The following is an 18514-nucleotide window of genomic DNA, read 5'->3' as shown; positions in this document are numbered from 1 at the left end:
CTAGGTATTTTATTCTTTTTGTAGCAATTGTGAATGGCAGTTTGTCCTTGATTTGGCTCTCTTTAAGTCTGTTATTGGTGTATAGGAATGCTTGTGATTTTTGCACATTGATTTTATATCCTGAGACTTTGCTGAAGTTGCTTATCAGTTTCAGGAGTTTTTGGGCTGAGACGATGGGGTCTTCTAGGTATACTATCATGTCGTCTGCAAATAGAGACAATTTGGCTTCCACCTTTCCTATTTGAATACCCTTTATTTCTTTTTCTTGCCTGATTGCTCTGGCTAGAACTTCCAGTACTATATTGATTAGGAGTGGTGAAAGAGGGCATCCTTGTCTAGTGCCGGATTTCAAAGGGAATGCTTCCAGTTTTTTCCCATTCAGTATGATATTGGCTGTTGGTTTGTCGTAAATAGCTTTTATTACTTTGAGATACGTTCCGTCAATACCGAGTTTATTGAGGGTTTTTAGCATAAAGGGCTGTTGAATTTCGTCAAATGCCTTCTCTGCGTCAATTGAGATAATTATGTGGTTTTTGGCTTTGGTTCTGTTTATGAGGTGAATTATGTTTATAGACTTGCATATGTTGAACCAGCCTTGCATCCCTGGGATGAATCCTACTTGATCATGATGGATAAGTTTTTTGATGTGCTGTTGAAATCAGTTTGTCAGTATTTTATTGAAGATTTTTGCATCTATGTTCATCATGGATATTGGCCTGAAGTTTTCTTTTCTTGTTGAGTCTCTGCTGGGTTTTGGTATCAGGATGATGTTGGTCTCATAAAATGATTTGAAAAGGACTCCCTCTTTTTGGATTATTTGGAATAGTTTCAGAAGGAATGGTACCAGCTCCTCTTTGTGTGTCTGGTAGGATTCGGCTGTGAACTCATCTGGACCTGGGCTTTTTTTGTGTGGTAGGCTCTTAATTGCTGCCTTGACTTCAGACCTTGTTATTGGTCTATTCATAGTTTCTGCTTCCTCCAGGTTTAGGCTTGGGAGGACGCAGGTGTCCAGGAATTTATCCATTTCTTCCAGGTTTACTAGTTTATGTGCATAGAGTTGTTTGTAGTATTCTCTGATGATGGTTTGAATTTCTTTGGAATCTGTGGTGATTTCCCCTTTATCATTTATTATTGCATCTCTTTGGTTGTTCTCTCTTTTCTTTTTTATCAGTCTGGCTAGTGGTCTGTCTATTTTGTTGATCTTTTCAAAAAACCAGCTCTTGCATTTATTGATTTTTTGAAGGGTTTTTCGTGTCTCTATCTCCTTCAGTTGTGCTCTGATCATAGTTATTTCTTGTTTTCTGCTAGGTTTTGAGTTTTTTTGTTCTTGCTCCTCTAGCTCTTTCAATTTTGATGATAGGGTGTCAATTTTGGATCTCCCCACTCTTCTCATATGGGCACTTATTGCTATATGTTTTCCTCTGGAGACTGCTTTAAATGTGTCCCAGAGATTCTGGTATGTTGTGTCTTCATTCTTGTTGGTTTCGAAGAACTTTTTTATTTCTGCCTTCATTTCTTTGTTTATCCAGTCAACATTCAAGAGCCAGTTGTTCAGTTTCCATGAAGCTGTGCAGTTTTGAGTTCGTTTCTGAATTCTGAGTTCTAGCTTGATTGTACTATGGTCTGAGAGACTGTTTGTTATGATTTATGTTGTTTGCATTTGCTGAGGAGTGCTTTGCTTCCAATTATGTGGTCTGTTTTAGAGTAGGTGTGATGTGGCACTGAGAAGAATGTATATTCTGTGGATTTGGGGTGGAGAGTTCGGTAAATGTCTATCAGGTTTGCTTGTTCCAGGTCTGAGTTCAAGCCCTGGATATCCTTGTTAATTTTCTGTCTGGTTGATCTGTCTAATATTGACAGTGGAGTGTTAAAATCTCCCACTATTATTGTGTGGGAGTCTAAGTCTCTTTGTAAGTCATTAAGAACTTGCCTTATGTATCTGGGTGCTCCTGTATTGTGTCCATATATATTTAGGATCATTAGCTCTTCTTGTCATATCGATCCTTTTACCATTATGTAATAACCTTCTTTTTCTCTTTTGTTGTTGCTTTAAAGTCTATTTTATCAGAGATGAGAATTGCAACTGCTGTTTTTTTTGCTGTCCATTTGCTTGATAAATCTTCCTCCATCTCTTTATTTTGAGCCTACGTGTATCCTTGCATGGGAGATGGATTTCCTGGATATAGTACACTGATGGGTTTTGACTTTTTATCCAATTTGCCAGTCTGTGTCTTTTGATTGGGGCATTTAGTCCATGTACATTTAAGGTTAATATTGTTATGTGTGAATTTGATCCTGCCATTTTGATGCTAGCTGGTTTTTTGTCTGTTAATTGATGCAGTTTCTTTATTGTGTTGATGCTCTTTACCATTTGGTATATTTTTTGAGTGGCTCATCCTGGTTGTTTCTTTCTATGTTTAGTGCTTCTTTCAGGAGCTCTTGTAAGGCAAGGTTGAATATTGAAAATTCTAGGTTGAAAGTTTTTTTCTTTTTTTTGATTTAACATTATTTTATTTATTTATTTATTTTAATTGCATTTTAGGTTTTGGGGTACATGTGCAGAACATGCAAGATAGTTGCATAGGTACACACATGGCCATGTGTTCCGCTTCCTTTCTCCACTTCACCCACATTTGGCATTTCTCCGCAGGCTATCCCTCCCCAGCTCCCCCTGCTCTGCTGTCCTTCCCCTATTTCCCCCAATAGACCCCAGTGTGTAGTACTCCCCTCCCTGTGTCCATGTGTTCTCAATTTTCATCACCTGCCTATGAGTGAGAATATGCGGTATTTCATTTTCTGTTCTTGTGTCAGTTTGCTGAGAATGATGTTCTCCAGATTCATCCATATCCCTACAAAGGACACGAACTCATCATTTTTGATTGCTGCATAATATTCCATGGTGTATATATGCCACATTTTCCCAGTCCAATCTATCATCAATGGGCATTTGGGTTGATTCCAGGTCTTTGCTATTGCAACTGCTGCTTTTTTTTGCTGTCCATTTGCTTGGTAAATCTTCCTCCATCCCTTTATTTTGAGTCTTTCTGTATCCTTGCCTGTGAGATGGGTTTTCTGGATACAGCACACCATTGGGTTTTTTTTTTTATCCAATTTGCCAGTCTGTGTCTTTTGATTGGTGCATTTAGCTCATTTACATTTAGGGTTAATATTGTTATGTGTGAATTTGATACTGCCATTTTGATGCTAGCTGGCTGTTTTGCCCGTTGATGCAGATTCTTCATTTTGTTGATGCTCTTTAGCATTTGGTATGTTTTTGGAATGGCTGGTACTGGTTGTTCCTTTCTATGTGTAGTGCCTCTTTCAGGGGCTCTTGTAAAGCAGGCCTGGTGGTGACAAAATCTCTGAGTATTTGCTTGTTTGCAAAGGATTTTATTTTTCCTTCACTTATGAAGCTTAGTTTGGCTGGATATGAAATTCTGGGTTGAAAGTTCTTTTCTTTAAGGATGTTGAATATTGGCCCCCACTCTCTTCTGGCTTGTAGGGTTTCTGCCGAGAGATCTGCTCTGAGTCTGATGGGCTTCCCTTTGTGGGTGACCCGACCTTTCTCTCTGGCTGCCCTTAGTATTTTCTCCTTCATTTCAACCCTGGTGAATCTGACAATTATGTGCCTTGGGGTTGTTATTCTTGCAGAATATCTTTGAGGTATTCTCTGTATTTCCTGGACTTGGCCATTGGCCTGCCTTGCTAGGTGGGGGAAATTTTCCTGGATAATATCCTGAAGAGTATTTTCCAGCTTGGATTCATTCTCTTCATCACATTCTGGTACACCTATCAAATGTAGGTTAGGTCTCTTCACATAGTTTTACATTTCTTAGAGACTTTGTTCATTCCTTTTTGCACTTTTTTCTCTAGTGTTGGTTTCTCATTTTATTTCATTGAGTTGATCTTTGACTTCTGATAGTCTTTCTTCTGCTTGGTCAATTTGGCTGTTGAAACTTGTGCATGCTTCACGAAGTTCTCGTGTTGTGTTTTTCAGCTCTTTCAATTCATTCATATTCCTCTCTAAGTTGTCCATTCTTGTTATCATTTCCTCAAATCTTTTTTCAAGGTTCTTTGCATTGGTTTAGAACATGTTCTTTTAGCTCACGGAAGTTTCTCACTACCCACCTTCTGAAGTCTGATTCCGTCATTTCATCAAAGTCATTCTCTGTCCAGCTTTGTTCCCTTGCTGGTGAGGAGTTTTGGTCCTTTGTAGGAGGTGAGGTGTTTTGGTTTCGGGTGTTTTCCTCCTTTTGTGCTGGTTTCTTCCCATCTTTGTGAGTTTATCCACCTGTCTTCTGAGTAGTTGCTGACTTTTTGATTGGGTCTCTGAGTAGGCGCCCAGATTGTTGATGATGAAGTATTTCTGTTACTTAGTTTTCCTTCTAACAGTCTAGCCCCTCTGCTGTAGGACTGCTGAGGTCCACTCCAGGCCCTCCTTGTCTGAGGTACACCTGTAGCAGCTGCAGAACAGTGAGGGGTGCTATCAGTTACTTCTTCTGCTATCTTTGTCCTGGAATGATGCCCACCAAATGTCAGTCTGATCAGTTCTTTTTGAGGTGACTCTTTGTATATACAGGGGTCAGGGAGCTGCTTGAGGAGGCAGTCTGTACTTTATAGGAGCTCAAGTGCTGAGCTATGAACTCCATTGATCATTCACGGCGTTTAGGCTGCTATGTTTAAGTCTGCTGCAGCAGAACTCATAAAACCCCCTTTTTTCCTCAGATGCACTGTCTCGGGGAGTTAAGGCTTTCTTTGTGAGTATCTGTTGAACCTTCCTGCCCAGCTAGGAGGCAGTCTAGTCACTATTTGCCTGTTGAGGCTCTGCCCTGCTGCCACGGGCTCCACCCTGTTGGTGGAGTCTCTCTGTTATGGCGGGTAGCCTCGGCAACGGCAGGCTGCGTCAGCAATGGGAGTGTAGCTCAGTAGGGGCTGTATGGTGATGGCGGACGCCCCTCCCCCACAGAGCTTCACTGCCCCGAGCTGCACCATCCTGGGTTCAGCTGTGCCCACAGTGAAACTCTCAATCCCGAGCATTTTGAATCGCCATTTTGTTTCTCCCTGTGGGGGTGAGACCTGCCAAATCTGATCACCTGGCTCCGTGCCTCAGAGCCCTTTTTTTTTTTTTTAAGTTGAATGGTTGACTCTCTCCCAGGAGTTTTAGTTGTCTGCTGATATGGCACCGGGAGCTGTGTGATTTCCCGTGCAGTGACCCACTCGCCGGCTCAAACATCTCTTCCCGGTTATCTCCCGGTCTGGCTCACTGTCCAGGTCCCGTTTAATCAGATGGATATGCTAATCTGCCCTCTCAAATCTCAGATTGCTGGTTTAATAGGGCATCCAGACCAGTGCATTCTGTGCGGAGTGTCGCTGCGCTGCAGCACCAGGCAAAACGGTCGTGCGATCCTTAACAGCTGTGCTGGCGTCCCGTGTCTCTCCTACACCTGGGAATTTCCCCGTTCTGTGGGCAACAAAGATCGTCTGGAAATGCGGATTGATCTCACGCCCTCTGCGTCTTCACTGAGAGCTGCAATCCTGATTTGCTCCTACTGCGCCATCTTGGCAGTCCCTGAAAGTTCTTTTCTTTAAGATCGTTGAATATTGGTTTCCACTCTCTTCTGGCTTTTATGGGCTTCCCTTTGTGGGTAACTCGACCCTTCTCTCTGGCTACCCTTAGCACTTTTCCCTTCATTTCAACCCTGGTGAATCTTACAATTATATGCCTTGGGGTTGCTCTTCTTGAGCAATATCTTTGTGGTGTTCTCTATATTTTCTGGACTTGAATATTGGCCTGTCTTGCTAGATTGGGAAAGTTTTCCTGGATAATATCCTGAAGAGTGTTTTGCAGCTTGGATTCATTCTCTCCATCACATTCAGGTACACCTATGAAATGTAGATTAGGTCTTTTCACATAATCCCATATTTCTTGGAGGCTTTGTTAGTTTCTTTTTATTCTTTTTTCTCTAATCTTGCCTTCTCATTTTATTTCATTGAGTTGATCTTCAGTCTCTGATATCCTCTCTTCTGCTTCGTTGATTCAGTTGTTGAAACTTGTCTATGCTTTGCAAAGTTCTCATTTTGTGTTTTTCAGCTCCATCAATTCACTTATATTCCTCTCTAAGCTGTTTATTCTTATTAGCATTTCTTCAAACCTTTTTTCAAGGTTTTTAGTTTCTTTGCATTGGTTTAGAACATGTTCTTTTAGCTCAGCGAAGTTTCTTCTTACCTGCCTTCTGAAGCCTGATTCTGTTAATTCATCAGACTCATTCTCCATCCAATCTTGTTCCCTTGCTGGTGAGAAGTTCTGATCCCTTGGAGGAGGAGGGCAGTTCTGGTTTTGGGTGTTTTCATCCTTTTTACACTGTTTTCTTCCCATCTTTGTGCATTTATCTCCTTGTGGTCTTTGTAGCTGGTGACTTTCAGATGGAGTGTCTGAGTGGTTGTCCTTTTTCTTGATGATGAAGTTATTTCTTTCTGCTTCTTAGTTTTCCTTCTAACAGTCAGGACTTCCTGCTGTAGGACTGCTGGATGTCCATTCCAGACCCTGTTTGCTGGGGATCACCTGCAGCAGCTGCAGAACAGTAAGGGTTGCTGCCAGTTTCTTCTTCTGCTATCTTTGTCCCAGAAGGATACCTGCCAGATGTCAGCCTGAGCTCTCCTTTATGAGGTGACTCTTTGTATATACAGGGGTCAGGGAGCAGCTTGAGGAGACAGTCTGTCCTTTATAGGAGCTTAAGTGCTGAGCTGTGTGCTCCATTGTTCTGTTTAGAGGTGCTCAGCAGGTATGTTTAAGTCTGCTGGAGCAGAGCTCATAACTGCCTTTTTTTCCCAGGTGCTCTGTCCTGGGAAGGTGGGGCTTTATTTATAAGTTTCTGTCTTGCTGCTGCCTTTTTTCAGAGATGCCCTGCCCAGCGAGGAGGTAGTCTAGTTACAGTCTGCCAGCAGAGGCATTGCTGAGCTACTGTCGGCTCTGCTCAGCTGCTGTATGAACTTCCTTGCAGTTTTGTTTATAGGTGATAGTTCGAATTGCCTCAGTAATGGTGGTCTCCCTCTGTAGTGGTGGACTGTCTCTGTAATAGGGGGCTGCCTCAGTAATGTCAGGCTGCCTCAGTAATGGTAGACTGCCTTGGTAACGGCAGACTGCCTCAGTAGTGGTGGACTGCCTCAGTAATGGCGGACGCCCTTCCCCCACAGAGCTGGACCATCCTGGGTCTAGCTGTGCTTGCTGTGAAACTCTCATTCCAGAGTGTTTCAGATTGCTGGTCTTTGTGGGTGTTGGACCGGCTGAGCCAGATCACCTGGCTCCCTGTTTCATTCCCCTGTTTTTTCCAGTTGCACAGGCATCTCTGTCTCTCAGGTGTTCCAGTCGCCATTTGAAAAGGTGCCTGGATTTCTGTGAGTTTTTGTGCAGAGACCCACTGCACTGGCTGAAACAGCCACACTGGTGGCTCATGGCACTTTTCTACCTGGGAATCTCCTGGCCTAGCTCCCTGTTTCAGGCCCTTTTTTTTCAGTTGCATGGGCAACTGTCTCCCAGGTGTTCTAGTAGCCAATTGAAAAGACTCCTGGATTTGTGTGAGTTCTTGTGCAGAGACCCTCTGCATTTGCTGAAACAGCCATGCTGAGGGCTCATGGCACCTTTCTGCCCAGGAATCTCTTGGTCTTTGGGCAGTAAAAATTCATTTGGAAATGCGATAATCACTCACCCTCTGCATTTTTGCTGGGAACTGTGAAAGTTTTGGGAGGCTTCAGGAAGCTTACAATCATGGCAGAAGGGTGAAGAAGAAGCAAACACCTTCTTTACATGGTGGAGCAAAAAAGAGAGTGAAGGGGGAAGTGCTGCATACTTTTAAACAACTAGATCTTGGGAGAACTCCCTTACTATCACAAGAACAGCAAGGGAGGAATCTGCCTCCATGATCCAATCACCTATCAGCATGTTCCTCCCCCAATACTGGAAATTACACTTTGACATGAGATTTGGGTTGGGACACAGAGACAGCCATATCAATGACCAATACCATTTTCTCTGTGAGGGGTAGAATTGGATTGTGTAAGAGAGACAAGAGAGAGTTTGAGCTATGTCTGGATGGATTGGCACGAAATATTTTGGGCAGAAAGAAAGGTATGAGCAAAGGAGAAAGGCAGACGCATTTATTGCATTGAGGGCACCATTGGTAGATCAAAGTGCCAGGGACAGAGGATTTGACCAGAATGTTGTGGTGCTAAGGTTGATGGTACAACACTGGAATCTAGAGAAGATGGCCTGGAATGGTAGGCCCAAGGTGTGCCTGCACCTCAAATCATCCAGCAGGTTTCACACATTTTGGTCTTAGGATCTATTAATATTTATTGTATTAGAGATTCAAACTGAGAAATTTTAAAGTCATTTATTTAAAATGACAACAATATACTCATTATGTATAAATATAATATGTTATTAAAAAATTTTTCTAAACCACTTTTATGAGAAGAGTGGCATTGGTTTTATTTTAATTTTTGAAAATCTCTTTAATGGCTGGTTTAATACATGGTATGTAGATTTTACTTTTTATTTATGTATTTAATTAATTTTTTAAAGAGACAGCGTTTTGCTCATTTTCCAGGCTGTAATGTAGTGGTGTAATCATAACTTACTGCAGCCGTGAACACATGAATTCAAGCCATACTCCCATCTCAGCCTCCTGAATAGCTAAGACTAATGCCCACATAATTAAAAACATTTTTTTTTATAAAAGTGAAGTTTCTTTATGTTGAGCAGGCTGGTCTTGAGCTCCTGGCTTTAAGAGATCCTCTTGCCTCAAAGTGCTGAGATTACAGGTATGAGACACTATGCCCAACTGACTCTCTTAATTAACTTTTTTTTTGCAACTTCATTAAGGCTTGATTGACAAATATTGCATATATTTAAGATGTACAATGTGATGTTTTGATATATGTATATGTTGTGATATGTATTTCCTCAGTTGAGCTAATTAACCCATCCATTACCTCACATATTTACCTGTTTTTGATGAAAACACTTAAGATCTAGCCTCTTAGCAAATTTCAAGTACACAAGACATTATTGTTAGCTATAGTTATTATGCTGTATATTAGAACCACAGAAATTACCCATCTTATAACTGAAAGTTTGTATTCTGATAAAAATCCCTTATTTTTCCCACTCTCTGGCCCCTAGCAAGCATAATTCTACAATCTTTTTTTGTTTGTTTGTTTCAGATTCCACGTATAAGTGAGATCAAGCAGTACTTGTCTGAGTCTGGGTTTTCATTCTGCATCTGAATTCAGTCTACTGAAGTATTATCAACCATTTATCCTCTGCTAAGTTCTATACACTCATGAAAGAATGAGAGTGAAATAGAAAAACAGCATTATTATGCAAACAGCATTATTTTCGTATCATTATGAAAATAGTTTTGACCTCAGAAATCCTCTAAAAGGGCCTCAACATCTCTTAGGGATCCATGGATCACACTCAGCAGTAGTGAGATGGAGAAATCCTTGAAGGCTTTTCAACAGCAAATGATGATCAAAGACATGTTATATAACTCCTCATAGCTTTGGTGTATAGAATATGCCAGATGAAGTAACTTGCAACTGCCTGGGCAAGAGTTGTGGAGGGCTCTTAGCTGGGGTGAGAATAGGAATGAAGATTCTTGTGGGAAAGATAAATTAGAAATGAAAATTCTTGTGGGAAAAAGAAGTTAGAAATGATTCAACAGCGCTTGATGTCTGTTCAAATGTGGGGAGCAAAAGTTACTATAGTGTGGCAGTTGGGAGGAGAATGGTATTAAATTAGGAAAAGAGAGAAAATGTGTGTAGTGAGAAATGTGATGAATGTATTTATAGGTGTCTTTAGTTTGAGATGACATAGAAGCATGTGTGGATGATTAGAGATGTGGAACTAGAATCGGGAAGAAACTGGAGTTTGCTGAACTTCTTTAAGAGAATTATTCTGAATTTTTAATCATTCATTTATAGATCTCCATTTCTTTAAGATCCATTATTGGAACTTTATTAGTTTTTTTGGTGGTGTCATATTTCCCTGATTGTTAAAAAATCTTTGTGTTGGTGTCTGCACATGTGAGGAAATGGCCACGCTTTTCAGGCTTTTCTAGTGTTCTTTGGTGGTGGTAGAACTTCACTAGTCAAGCTTGGGATTCTGGCTGGGTTAGCTGGTAGTGAGCCCAAACAAGTAGACTTTGTCATCATGTTCTGTACTTGGGCTGGGCTGTTACCTGTGACCTGGGATCAGATGGAGTGCTGTGCTCTGAAATCCAGTGAGATATGCGGTTGGGGTCTTCAGGAAGGCAGAGCTATTGGCTGGGCTTCATAATTGCCTTTGATCACAGTGTTGTAAATTGTCTTCCCTGGCTGGCCAGTACTGTCATTTGGGATGTGTATCTGGGCAGGGCCATCTACTTGGCTGGGAGGCTTGGTGAGGAGTCTAGATTGCTACTTAACTACTTAGGGTAGGCAGGGCCACAGGCTATGCTGCACAGATATGTATGGACATGGGCTTGCCTCCCATATTAGGATATCCTTAAGCAGAGCACTGAAGCTTGGTACAGTAGCTGTTTAGCTACTGGAGTTGAGCAGGGTCAGATGCTCTCCTCAGAAGACATTCACATACATGCACTTGATTCCTGGCCTGGCAAGGGCTTAAGAAGAGCCCCAAGGTTTGGTTGGATTGATGCTCAGTAGCTGAATCTGGGCAGGGCTAGATTCAGATAATCACTGACCTGCTTCTAACTTCTAGCTTAGAGCGGAGTTAAGGAAAGTGCTGAGGCTTGGCTAAGTCACAGCTCTGCAGCTGGGTCTGAGAGGGATCAGATACTCTCTTTGGATGATCAGTGGGTCTGGGAAGGGTCAGAGAACAATGACACTTTGTGGATAATGCTGACCTGCCCTTGCCTCTTGGCCTGGAAGTGGGTATGAAGATCACCAGGGCTTGGCTAAGTCACAGTTCTGTAACTGCATCTAGGTGGATCAGATACCGCTTCTGTGAATAATCACCAATGTACACCTGCCTTCTGGCCTGAGAAAGGACTAAGAAATGCACTAGGGCTTGGTTGGGTTGCAGCTCAGTCACTGGGCTTGGGCAAAGCTAGATGGTCCCTCAGCGGATAAGTATCAACATACCACTCTCTCCTGGCTCAAAGAAGTTTTAAGGACAGCAGAAAGGCTGGGTGTGGAAGCTGGCCAGGATTTGAGGCTGGGAGGCCTGTCAACTGTGCCTCATGCAGGGCAGTGCTGTTGGGTATCCTTTCAGGTGGTGTGCCTCCACTGGCCACAGAGCAGAGTCACTGTCAAGATCTGTATGTCCATCACTGTGCGCCCTACCCCTGTTCGTTGTTTCTAACTGGCCTTAGGTGGTGTAGCCCTGTTTATACTACTAGTGTTTCCAGTGGGGCAAGACAAGAGAGTGTCACCTATGAATAGGCCCAGAATGTCATGGAAACTGAATGTCTGCCTCCAACTCAACTCTCTCTTCTCTCTGTAAAAATCAATAGTTCCTGGGAATCTCTGTGTGCCGAACTATGCTGACTTGGGGGAGGGGTAACATAGTCAAAGAGAAGCTGCCCCTCTTACCCTTCAAGTGTAGCTGTTCTTAGTCTGTGGTCTAAGGGGTTGTCTCAGCCTCACTCCCATGTACTGGGATATTCATCATGGCATTCTTGTCTGTGAATAGTTGCAAATTGGATTTCTGTAGAAGACAGTGGAGCCAGAGAATTCCTATTCTACCATCTGGCTGATGTCATTCTATTTAACCTCTCATTTTTTTATAGATTGTTTCTCACATTGTACTTTGTTTCCATATTTTCTACTCTTTCCTCCTTAGCCCTGTGGAATGCCCATACCACATTCTCCCAGGCCCCAGCCACCTCTTACCTGGACTGTGATGCCACTTCCCAGCCTCCACAGTGTCTTTGCTTTGCCACCAGGTCCTCTGCCTCTTTTTGTGCTCATTCTTTCTTAAATAACTTCTCTTTACATTGCCAACACTTTGTCTAGTCATAAATCTGTGATTATCTTAAGATATATAACTTGAGTGATTTTCTTATCATTCCTTCAACAAGTGATTTATCGAGTAAATTATGTATCTTTAATCATATATTCGTTTAGTTTTTGTCTACTTGTCCTTTAGTTTTTTGCATTTATTGTGTTCACTTTTCTTATTCCTCAAGTATTCAAGTGGACTAACTATATCGCCTGAGTCACTTATTATTATTCAAAATAGTTGCCTAATGAATGTTTTTAAGGATGATGAGTGCTGCCTGAATGGGCCATTAATTAAAGTTATAGAATTCTCTTTAAAGATTTAAAATATATATAATAGGCATACTTTCTAAAAGAATTTGCAAAAAATTCTGCCAGAGGCTTGTTAAAGGACCCATTGTGAGGTCTCTTTATTTCTTTTGTTTCTGTGACTTGAGGCTGTAGGAAGTATGAAAAGATTGTAGGTAATTATTTAGAATGGCTTATTATAGATCTCCTGAAAGCTGAAATTATGCATTAAATAATGTTCAAGGGCTTTCTTATTTTGAATGTGTCAAATATTTTATTAAAAGTATTAGATTGGAGCCATAACTATGAGGATCACATATTTATTCTGGTTAATGACTTGACAGAGATTATTGGGTGGTGACTGAACTCTTTAAATGGAAGAAGAAGATGAATATAACAAAGACTACAAGGACATATAAACTTATCTTTCCTTTCATCCTTCTCTCCTTTAGTAGTTAATAGATATTTTTAAGTGCCAATTATCTGCTGAGCACATTGGTAGACCCTGGGAAAACAAGGCTAAGCAAAACTGCATATGGACCCTGCCCTGAAGAAGTTTAATATGTAGCAGGGAAGAGAGACATTATATATAATTATACAAATAAGTTTCTAGTTATAAATGGATAACTGCTATGAAAGAATAGAATTCTTTCATACTACAAAATGAAAGGACTTGCCCTGGTCTGAGAGGTACCCAGAAAGCTTACTTAAGGAAGAATCATTTAACTGAGAATTATATGTTGAGTAGGAGTTGAAGAGGCAGAGTTGATGATGGGGCAGGATCTAGGCAAAGGAAACAGCATGTGCAGAGAGGTCAGGTGGTGGTAGTGGTGAGCATGTGCTTTTAGGGAAGAACTAGAAAGAGACCAGTGTGGCCCAAATACAGATAGGGAACAGTGTTACTGGGTTTGACTGAAGGTATAATCAGATAGGGACTTAAGGATTATGGTCTTTATCCTAAGAGTATTGGGATACCTTTCTTTTTTTTTTTTTTTTTTTGAGACGGAGTTTCGCTCTTGTTACCCAGGCTGGAGTGCAATGGCGTGATCTCGGCTCACCGCAATCTCCGCCTCCTGGGCTCAGGCAATTCTCCTGCCTCAGCCTCCTGAGTAGCTGGTATTGCAGGCACGGGCCACCATGCCCAGCTAATTTTTTGTATTTTTAGTAGAGATGAGGTTTCACTATGTTGATCAGGATGGTCTCGATCTCTTGACCTCGTGATCCACCCGCCTCGGCCTCCCAAAGGGGATACCTTTCTTGAGGAGGTGATGAGGCGGTGGAAATAGAGAGGTGGGCTGGGGGCGGAGGAGAGAGAGAGAGAGAGAGAATGTGTGTGTGTGTGTGTGTGTGTGTGTGTGTGTGTGTGTGTGGCTGCCATGGAAGAAAAACTTAAATATTAGAAGGTGTCTGAGAAAGAGCTGAAGGCTCATTTTTTAGAGATGTTGAATGATGAAGCTTGGAAAGTGGTAGGTGACACAGGTTAGAGAAGTAGATTGATTCAGGTGATGTCTCACAAGTAAAATCCATGGGGGCTGGTGATAGATTAGATATGGAGGTAGGCGAGAAAGAGGTTGTCAAAGATGTGCCCTAATTTCTGCAACTGGTACTTTTGGTACCAGTTAAAGCACTTAAATGGTAGTGCTTTAAGAGTCTCATGCTCTACCGACTGAGCTAGCCGGGCTTCGGTAGTGCTTTAAGTATGATAGTGGTGATTTCTTAGGCAGGACCAGGCTTTTGGGGGCAAAGAAAATGAGTTTAGTTGTTAAATTTGCCATTCACATGCAGAGTAAGTACTGCTGATTATGGAGCTTACAGGAGGGTCTTGGATTGCTGAATCCATTGGAAGTTCATAAGCAGAGGTTATTTTACTACAGGCACAGGCAGAGATTATCTTGGTTGAGACTATTGAATCAGCTCATTTAACTCTTAACATGTTAAGATCCCCCTGAATTCGTTCTTTACCGTCTCCAGTTTTATAAAGCTTATGAAAAATATATGGCCATTTAAAATGCAAGTTTATTGATAACCCATTTTTTGACTGTCTTAACTTTTTATGCACCATTTGCTAAAGTGTGTTAGTACTTAAATCTATTACTGTAAATAAACATGAACAGTAGTTCTTGATATGTGTGAGTAAGGATACAGGGTTTCCCATCGTAACCTATGGGCTAAAATTGTAAAAGAGGCTCATGCTTTCTTATTCTTGGTGCTATCTTAATATCTAATCAGTCTCGTTTGATATTTTTATGTTCCAATGTGTTTATCTAAGTACTGGGATTTGTGCATGTTTTTCTATGGTTTCTCATTTCTCCCAGTTTTACTTAAGTCTGGAAATTATTTAGTATTACATATAACATAGTAAGCCCCTTCCTTCCTAACTTGAGGAGCTATAACTATGTCCTTATAGCTATTTTTTACTTCTTTTTTAGGAGCAACCCTATTAACTGAAATACATACATACATATAGATATAGATATAGATATATAGATAGATAGATAGGTATGTATAGATAGATAGGTATGTATAGATAGATAGATATGGACAAGGTCTCAGCCTGCACTCTAGGGTAGAGTGCAGGGGCCTGATCATGGGTCATTATTTCAAACTTAACCTCCTGGGTACAAACATGTCTGCCACCTCAGCCTCCCAAGCAGCTGGGACCACAGGTGCTTGCCACCATGCCTGGCTAATTTTTAATTTTTTGTAGAAATAGGCTCCCACTATGTTGCCAGGTCTCAAACTCCTGGGCTCAAGCCATCTTCCCATTTTGGCCTCCCAAAGTGCTAGGATTACAGATGTGAGCCACCGCACCCAGCCTTGCTTCAAACTATCACAAGTATGGTTTTCTGATAACATTTCAAAAATCATTGGCAGAATATACTCCAAGGATCATAAATTTGTTTATATTATTTGGCCTAATTAACTAACTTGAAGAATTTATTAAATGAAGATAATTAACATGAATTCTGTCTCTACTTATATGTATAAATTAAATATGGTTGTTTAAAATTTTATTACTAAAAATATTTAAAAATTAAATATACAACAAATATCAAATGTAGGGAAATTATAAATATATTTACCTATATATTAATACCTATATAGTATTAGCTATGCACTGAAATTATAGAGTTGAAAACTATGTAGAAACATAGAAAACTAATATTAAAGATATGGTGTAATATTGTTAATTAAGAGTTATTTTGTATTTATAAGGTTTATAACTGTGTCAATTATGAATTCATATAAATGGTAACTAGAAAGGAAAATGAAACATTTCATGATGGGATTGTAAATATGTTTCACTTTTAAAAGTATCCTATGTTATCTAATAAATATTAAGATGAGCATAAAAGAGTTTAAAATTAGGTTGGGTTTTAGCAGCCAGTAATTTTTTTTTTATTAAATGTGTGTGGCTACCTCATCAAGCTGGCTTGATCATTCCAAAGCACTTAAAAAAGTATTATTTACATCCTGTTATTTCAGAAATTGAAGTAGATTTGGGTACCTCAGACATCACAAGGGAACTTTGAGATTTTGGAAAATTTTTCTTTGAAACCAATGCAGGGAGTGTGGGAGTGGACAGTTTACATCTCACTCAAGTTGTCTTTTCTTTCCTTCCTGCAGCCCACATACTTCTTATTGGCCAAGATATGTCTGCTCTTTATTGCTGGAATTTGGAGCTTAATCAATTTTCTTTTGTTCTGGAAGTACCTTCTGCTTATGATGTGGCTTCTGTTATAGTAAAGTCCATTAATTCAAGCAAGAATTTAATAGCTTTAGTGGGAGCTCATTTGCATATATATGAACTAGTCTACATTTCCAGCCAGTCTGATTTTATTCCTAGGTAGGTTCAACATTTTATGCCAAGTACCTTTATGCTCACCGAAATTTTGTATGACACCTCATTTCCAAGTCTTTAGTTACTGAAAAATATACAAAATATAAGAGCTATTTACCAGTCTGAAATTTGATTATTATCCATATTTCTAATATCTTTTCTACCAAGTTAATCAGTATTACATGAATATTTTGGATTAAAATTTTATTTATGAAATGTTGTGATTCATCCAAACCTTTAATATCAGTTAATGTAATGGTAACTTTATGAGTAGTCTACTATGTATATATGTTAAATTTATTGTAGTTGACTTATTTTATGTATACTTCTTATGGTAGTTCAGGTGAGCTGATATTTGAACCTGGTGACAGAGAAGCTACAATAGCAGTAAATATCCTTGATGATACAGTTCCAGAAGAAGAAGAATCCTTCAAAGTTCAACTTAAAAATCCCAAAGGAGGAGCAGAGATTGGTATTAATGGTTCTGTAACAATAACCATTCTGTCTAATGATGACGCCTATGGAATTGTTGCATTTGCTCAGGTAATGGCACTAAAGACCCCACGTTTGCAATGGAAAATGTTTTATTTATTGCGTTTGTGTATTAGCTGTTATTAGCATTTAGCAAGTCATAATTTGAGTATCATCAGCCTCTCTCCCTTCCCTTTCCCCTGCCTCCCTTTTATGCTGCATTCTAGGGTGAATTCTACTGAAATTTTGCAATTTGCAGTCTTACACACTTGACTCTCTGAGTTAACTTGTCCTAATTTTTTGGTTATTTTTGGATTGCTTTTATAGGATTAACTTTTCAATGTTACAAGTTGATCTTGGTCTAAAAGTTTGGCTCTGTTATTAGCCCTGTTATCAGAGAGCAAGATTCTAAATACAATATAAACTGTGTGATATTATACACATCACATACAAACATATTACTGTCCTATTATGCTTTTGTTACTTAGGTAGAGAGGGGAAGAGACTGAGAGGTGGGGTGGGGGAAGGTAGAGGAGAGAGAGAGGGTTGTAACTATATGTATGTTGGACACATGTAAATGTTTTCTCCTGAGGAAAGAGAATTGTACAAATCCTAAGTCACTCCCATGCTCAGACTTCATATTTCTTTATCAGCAAGCAAAAGGACATCTGTTATTTGCATCATTTAGTCATTTTGGCAAAGTGAATTCTTCTTAATTTGAGTTATAGCTGCAGCTATCATGTATCTTTTTCTGAAATATTTTTCATATAAGGAAAACCTAACCCAAATTGGTCTACACACTAAGAGCATGTCCTTGGAGAAGGTGAGCTTCAGAGTTAGTTGGATACTCCACGTCATTATGGCTAAGGTTGTTTCCATCTCTCCACTTTGCCATCACAAAATTGACTTTCGTTTGGCTGTTTGAAAGCTGATGTTATTGTTAAGGTTACTACATTCTTGTTCATGTTCAGTTGGGGAGAGAGAGATGTTTTATATGATTCTCAAGGTAAGGAAGAAATTTCCCCAAAGCTTCTAGAAAATGGCTTAAGTCTCATTGTCCAGAACTGGGTAACAAGCCCACTCACTCATTCATTCGTTAATTCATGCAGCAGATATTTAACAAATGACTGTTATGTACCAGATGCTGTTTTAGATGCTGCTAGAGTCATGTTAGAATATGAAACAGTAAAGTTCTTTATTTTTATGGTCCTTAAATTCTAGAAAGGGCAAGGGGAGACCGACAGTAAACATAGACATAAGAAAATATGTACTATATCTGATGGTTTTGAGTACTATGAAGAAACGTTAGGCAGGGAAGGCAGTTGGAGACTGCAAGGGAGGGAGGGAGTGGAGACTGTATGTGGGGAAATCTAAAATAGTATGATCAGTAAGGGCTATTTGGAGGAAATGACAGAAGGACAAAGACTGATGGGGGATGAGGGTGTGAGCTATGTAATATCTGGAGTAGGAATGTTTAAAGCAGAAGGACCGATCAGCAAGAGCAAATGCCTTGCAGTGCATCCCTGCCCATCTGGAGCAACAAGGAGGCCACTGTGGCTGATGTCTGCGTGTGATAGGAGATGATGTTCAACAGGTGCAGGGCCAGGGCTTTGTGTCAGGGATCTCCATGACTACCCACGGTTTCGATGAGTCACTAAGAGGACTCACAGGACCTAGCATTTAGTCATACCCATGGCTATGATTTATTACAGGAAAGAATACAAGATAAAATCATTGAAGGGAAAAAGCTCATGGAGTAAAGTCCAGAGAAAGTCAGGGCAAACTTCTAAGATTCCCCTGCTGACACCTCCATCCCCTAACTCCCCTCCCCACCTCCCCATCTCCCCTACCCATTGACACAGGAGACACTTAATTCCCCAGCATTGAGTTGTCACAGCATGTATAAAATAT

At 40.3% G+C, this 18514-nt stretch overlaps 1 protein-coding gene across 13 annotated transcripts in view; it reads left to right on the top strand.

Moving 5' to 3' along the window:
• ADGRV1 (adhesion G protein-coupled receptor V1) overlaps positions 1-18514 on the top strand; it is a 602786-nt gene that overhangs the window by 170256 nt on the left and 414016 nt on the right. For all 13 annotated transcript variants that reach the window (XR_013532585.1, XR_013532586.1, XR_013532587.1 and 10 more), the window contains 2 exons: positions 15919-16138; positions 16471-16675. Coding sequence is in view for 10 of the 13 variants with exons in the window: in XM_035291223.3 (XP_035147114.2) it covers positions 15919-16138; positions 16471-16675 (425 nt within the window). In the remaining 3 variants the exon portion in view is untranslated. The remainder of the gene's footprint in view (positions 1-15918; positions 16139-16470; positions 16676-18514) is intronic.

Source organism: Callithrix jacchus, chromosome 2, assembly GCF_049354715.1.
Source record: "Callithrix jacchus isolate 240 chromosome 2, calJac240_pri, whole genome shotgun sequence".
Taxonomy (NCBI): Eukaryota; Metazoa; Chordata; class Mammalia; order Primates; family Cebidae; genus Callithrix; species Callithrix jacchus.
Note: the sequence above shows the minus strand (reverse complement) of the source record. Positions and strands in the feature narration are given on the sequence as shown.